The sequence below is a fragment of the Rissa tridactyla genome, unplaced genomic scaffold, assembly GCF_028500815.1.
Source record: "Rissa tridactyla isolate bRisTri1 unplaced genomic scaffold, bRisTri1.patW.cur.20221130 scaffold_81, whole genome shotgun sequence".
In the NCBI taxonomy this organism is placed as follows: Eukaryota; Metazoa; Chordata; class Aves; order Charadriiformes; family Laridae; genus Rissa; species Rissa tridactyla.
In genome coordinates, this window is record NW_026530008.1 from 75801 (window position 1) to 82316 (window position 6516).

At 42.8% G+C, this 6516-nt stretch overlaps 1 protein-coding gene across 1 annotated transcript; it reads left to right on the plus strand.

Annotated features, from left to right (window-relative positions):
• Nucleotides 1–827, plus strand: LOC128903966 (endoplasmic reticulum chaperone BiP-like). Its single transcript, XM_054187838.1, is given in 2 exon segments — nucleotides 1–183; nucleotides 186–827. Coding segments are annotated over 2 exon segments (825 nt in total).
• The last annotated feature ends 5689 nt before the right edge of the window (nucleotides 828–6516 follow it).

Here is a 6516-nt window from a genome sequence, read left to right on the forward strand (position 1 = left end):
ATGAGGCACCTCCTGTTGGTGCTGCTGCTGGGTGCCGTGTGGGCGGACGACAAGGAGGAGGAGGAGGAGGACGTGGGCACGGTGGTGGGCATCGACCTGGGCACCACCTATTCCTGTGTGGGCATCTTCAAGAATGGCCGGGTGGAAATCATCTCCAATGACCAGGGGAACCGTATCACGCCGTCCTATCCTACGTGGCATTCACGCCCGATGGGGAGCGCTTGATTGGGGACGCCACCAAGAACCAGCTTACATCCAAACCCGAGAACACTGTGTTTGATGCCAAGCGGCTCATTGGCCGCACCTGGAATGGCCCTTCCGTGCAGCAGGACATTGAGTACCTGCCGTTCAAGGCTGTTGAGCAGAAAGCCAAGCCCCATATTCAAGTCGATGTTGGAGGTGGACAGACAAAAATCTTTGCTCTTGAAGAAATTTCTGCTATGGTCCTGACAAAGATGAAGGAAACTGCAGAGGCTTACCTGGGGAAGAAAGTTACCCATGCTGTTGTTACTGTGCCAGCCTACTTCAATGATGCTCAGCGTCAGGCTACAAAGGATGCTGGTACCTTTGCTGGGCTGAATGTGATGAGAATCATCAATGAGCCAACAGCTGCTGCCATTGCTTATGGACTGGACAAGAGCGAGGTCGAGAAGAACATCCTGGGTTTGACCTGGGTGGTGGAACACTCACCCTCCTCACCATTGACAATGGAGTCTTTGAAGTTGTGGCTACTAATTGTGGATGCCGAAGGACCTGCAGACGCGGCACCCGGAACGAGCCCTGGAGTTCTCATCGCTCTCACTGGTGGCAAACCGTGGGATAAGTAAACAAGCCCTAGCTACACAGCACCTGGGCCATGATAAGAGGAAGAAAAGGAGAGAGCGCTGAAGGCCAGCCGAGTTGCTAAAGATGACTAGCTTGTCTTGGTTTACACCATGTATGGTATGTGGTATGTGTGCTATGTGCTGTGTAATCACATGATAAGGATGTAGCAGTGGGAAATTGCTAGCTCTGTTGCAGAGGGTATTTAAGGAGGCTGCTGCCTAAAATAAAGCGATTTCGTTTGTGCACCGAACGGAGTCCATGCCTAATTGCCACAAATGGTGCCCCGTGTGAGACGGAGCGATTAACAAGGTTTGACCAGTGGCAAGCCCCACAGAACTTAAGTGCTGCTGAAAGGAAGCAGGAGCCGGCTTCAATCATCTCGTCAAGAGAGGTGAGCTGTGGGGAGCTATGGGGAGTAACAAATCTTCAGAAGAAAAATCGGGACTAGGGCTAATGGAGGGACTCTTGCGGAAACATCACGTATATACGAGCCTCCAGACCTTAAAAAAGATACTGAAATGGGTCTCTGTTAATTGCGATGGTGTCAGTGCAATCGCTATTTTTAGTATAAAAATGTGGGACGCAGGAAGGGTTAAACTTTGGGCCAGAGCCACGAAGGTGGACAAGGTTGCCCCAGGTAGATAGACCAGGGTGGGCCGTAGAACCGATGGAAGTCCTGAAATATTGGTGGAGTTTTCACCAGCCGACACGCTTATGCTCTCGGGAACGGCTCGCCCGTGCAGGGCGTATGGCTGGCTGTTCGTTGTTTGTCTATAAGATCATGGTTGATCAGGAGAAGGAGCTGAGCCAAAATCTATAGGATGCTCTGTAGGAAAATGAGGAACTTCAGGGTGAGCTCTTGTTGCAGAGGCAAACTTTTATGTCAGTTGTAAGTGATAAAAAAAAAAGAAAGAAAAAACAAAAAAAAAGAAAAAAGAAAACAAAAGAAAAAAAAAGAAAAAAGAGAAAAAAAAGAAAAAAAGAAAAAAAAGAAAAAAGAAAAAGAGAAACCCAAACAGGAACAATTAGACGGGGAATGTGCCACATTAGCACAAAAGTATGCCATACGTGCTACGAGAAAGCAGCAGAAAAAGAGAAATAGGACACCTGATTCAAAGCAGTACCAGAGAGATATGTTTTTGTTTTTTTCCTATATGTTATTGCATGCCCTGGTAAATTACTCTGTGTTATACCCTGCGAGACTAAATGGACCCCAGCACCCCTCTGCACAATACCCTGCAGCTCCAGGATAGCCCAATTGCTGTATTTTGGTGCCTGTCCCCCGAAAGTTGTTCAAACACAAAGGGGGAACCGAGGCTTTGGCTCAGCCAGGAACCCACAGATACTACGGACGCAATCCGTCAGTGCTGGCCGACCATTGATGCAGTGCACATTAACGATGCAAGGAAAGATCCTGTTTGCATGAGCGGTATTCCGGACACCGGAGCGGATGTCAGAGTCATCGCTAAAGACAGATGGCCTGTGAACTGGCCGTTAGTACAAATGGGGAAGGCATTAATGGGCATTGGTGGGAATGCTTTGCCTTTACAGAGCAAACACATAATTCAGACCCAGGGGCCCGAAAATCGTGTTGCCTCAGTCCGTCCTTTTGTGTTAACTACGCCAATTACTTTATGGGGCTGAGACCGTATGAGCCAATGGGGAATACAGATTGGGTCACATTTGTCTTAGGGGCCACTGAGGTGCAAGCCACCTTAAACTTAACCTGGAAATCTAATAACCCTGTTTGGGTGGAACAGTGGCCCTTGTCACGCGAAAAGTTGCGCCACCTTCATCAGCTAGTTGAAGAACAGCTCCGAGAAGGCCATATAGTCCCAACGACCAGTCCATGGAATTCGCCTGTGGAATTCGCCAGGTCTAAGTTACCCTGAAATTTTGATTTTCACCTTACTAATGTACTGGGAATGTTGTGATCTGCGTGAGCATTTAGATAAAGCCTATAATTGCAGAAATGTAGCTGTGGAGGCATTCTTTCAGAGCCTCAAGGAAGCTGTTCACGGTAGAAACCAGAACACGTAAAAGTCACAGCAGAAGAAGCCTGCACATAATAACCTTACAGCCTGTGAAAGCCAAGGAGTGCCATTACAAGTAAAATACCAGAATTTTTTACTCCAGAGAACAAAATTGCTGTGCGCTTTGAAAAACAAAACAAAACCAAACCAAACCGCTTTCTCCAGCGGAACCTAGGGTTTTTTGCAATACAGGGGATCAAGTATTAACTAAAGTATTACACGTAATGGTTACGAGAATGTACATGCTGCAAGACTGAACCCCTATTAGCAGCAATATCCTGCCAGTACTATTCATGCGGACTAGTACTCTACTTCTGGAGTAAGATCAGCAATTTTTATGAATACCCCGAAAGGTAAATACAAGACAAACTCTGTTCCGCACTCCTTCGGAGCAAAGATGGAAGGTGGTAGCTGAATGATAACACACTTTAAATGATGATGACAAAAGAACTTCTGTTGAAGGATAACGGTATCTGTATCAGGAAGATGGAACACGACCCATTCAGTACAGATTAGACAGTGATGGCCAATACCTGAGCGTGACTGAATCTCCTCAGGATAAGGCAGCTGGAACTTCAAAAAACAAATGAAGTCTCCGCAGATCTGAGGCTTTGTGGGTACTTCTTTTACTCCTGATATAATGCAGAACAACCTCAAGAACACTCCAGTTAAAGATTAAGAACACCTACAGCACTCTGGGCAATACATAAAGGAAAAAATACCTCTGCCAGGCCCTTTTTCCTCCTGCCTGTTATCTGTGATTCATGACGGAGAAGGGCTTAGGACGGCTTCTCAGAGCTGCCCACTGCTACACAACTCCTTGGGAAAAGGAGAACTAACCCCCCCAACACGCTCAACAGGGTGAGGCAGCTGTAGCTAACAATCTGCCCACAATACTTTTAATATTGTCTATTGAAATGAGCATAAGACGGCAGTTAAATACAGTTCTTTTACAAAGTACCAAGCTTGCAGGAGGTACAACGTGCAGCCCCAGGAAATACAAAGCTCTTAAAGCAACGGCAATGTTCCTAATGTAACCCTACAAGTCGACCTCTGTGCAGTATGAAAATAAGAGAATTTGGAGAAAAATACATAGCCAGGGTGCACCGGAAAACAAGATGTTGCATTGTTATTAAGATGTGTTCTGCTGCTTGGTCTGCACTGAACACACAAGCAACTGCCCTCAGTGTCATGTGAAAATCTGTTTTTAAAGATCTAATGAACCAAGAAAGACAGTAATTCCACTGGGCAAAAAGAGAGTTTTCCAAATCTGACCGTGAAAACTTTTCAAATGTTTCCATTTTCCAGCTGTTCACTGACAAAAGACGTGAGGCCTGCCACTCAGCCAAAACTTGCAAAGAATAGGCAAAAAAATGAAATAAAATACAGCACATATAGAGAAAAGATATCTTAAAAAACTGCTGGAAAGTTCACCTACCCATTTTAAAAGTGAATCATCTTCCAAAGTATTGTGATTGGATAAATTACGGTAAGAGTTAGTATGATGGTCCAGTATGTCTATATTCTTAGTATTATTACGCTAAGAATTCGTGTAGTGGTCCAGTAACATTACATTAATATTTTGGGCTTAAAATAGTCAAACTGAAATATTTGACTTATAAAAAAGGTGGAATAAAATTGAAGTTCTTTCACTGTCCTCCACTCAAAGAAAACAGCTGCAGGTGAGTATACGGACCTGTATTCTGTTCCTTTCGGATCATGTAAACGTGTCACACCTTCAACTCGCCTATTATGTTAAGTACTGACTACCACCAGAAAATGTGAGCAGGATTACTCTAAACTTGTGTCTTACCAATAAACGGGACATCAATTTCGAATCTATACATAGAGGAGTATATGAACAACTACATGAAGAAAACAACCCAAACAGATTTAGTCTTTAATGGAAGAAAAACCTCCAACCCAACCAACCCCGAGAAAAAATATCTGCCTACTGAAGAAAATAGTCGCTAGAATCAGTGACACATGTCACCTTCCCAATCACGTAACATTTTTGACTATAACCACATCAAATCCTATTGACTCAAGATTGGGTTAGGTGTATCACACCATCTTACCTGCAGTCCATCTTGGTATGGAACAGCTGCCTGCAGAGCTTCAACAAGCTTATCTGCCCGGTCTTTCCGTGTTTTGCTTAAGGCATCCCAGGCAGAATTCAGCTGCAAATAGGTGAAATTTACTCCAGTGGACAAAAGAATGTTACTGCTGTATAATGTGCGTTCGCTAATTATTCACTCATCAATAACACCAATAAACTAAGCATGAATAGTTCATATTAATTCCATGTTAAAACTCTTGTTCTCCTTATCAGTGCATAGTTACTTTCCTTCAGAACACACTCGACGTTCTGGATGGCAAAAGCTGTAAAATTCAATACTGATTATTGAATAGTTTTCTTAACCTACGGATTACAGTCAATATGGGAAATAGTATTATTAAATCATTTGGAACTGCATCCTTATCAAAAAGGTAGCTTAAAAGAAACATACACTGCTGAACACTGGAGAAATTGTCAGTACTCTGTAGTCATCCAAGCAGGATTGTCTCAGTCAAGATGTTGCACTTGGCATAAACCAGACACGTTTCAAATTTATTCTAGCATCCCTATTGCAAAAAAGAAGCCATCTGCTACATTAATCAGTGACTCTTTCACAAAAAACCTTTCTGTCTTTTACAGAACTTTTAACCCATAAATCAATAAAATAAAATTGTCTATACATTCTAAACTAATACGAGCCAAGATCCATTTACTTGAAAAGCAAACCTTATGTTATCATAAAAGCTTCAGGGGTATCTTACATTTGCCACAAAAAGTTTATTTTCAAAATTTTTTGGGGGCAGGGAGGGGATGGGATATTTCCCATACCTCATCTATACTCTTGTTGACAACAGGTTTGTCAGGCTCTCCACAAGCAGCTCTAAGTTCAGAGCCAAGGCTCAGAACTGTTGCTAGTTCCTCTTGCAGTCCATCAGTTTCTTCTTTAGCAGCCTACAAAGAGAAAAAAATTCAATGCTGCTAACACTAAATTTAATAATCTATGTACAGCTTGTTTTCAAGAGAGGACATGGCAGGATTCGGCCTGTGGTTTCTTTAAAGTCCCTTGGACTCACAATCTGACGCTTAAAACACAATCATCCTTTTGCAGGGTCAGAGTGAAATCAACTGACATCAGTCTAAATTAGAACAATGGCTTATGATGTCATTTTGCATGAGATGAAAAAAAAATAAACAGGAAGTTTTCAATTAGATTTCTTTAATCAGAGTGATTTCTTTTTCAGAGGTTGTCAGTCAACGCTCAAATCTTTAACTATCAGCATGAATAATTACAGGCTTAGAGCATAATACATAGAGCAGGATACATGCGTACACCTTTCATTTAGATGTTCCCTATTACTCAGGGAATCTAAAGTACGTATCACTTTTAAAAGTCTCAGTGACGTGCTTATTATATACGTGTTTATAAGCAGATATGCAAATATAAGGACAGGCACCTGTTGCATGCTCATTGCAATTCAGAACTGGTACACGTTATTTACCACAGACTCTTGAGATATCACTAGAGTAAATTTCTACACAATTATCCCTCTTGGTTTCTAAAAAAATAGCCTCCTGTGGTATTTCATAGTAATTCTGTCT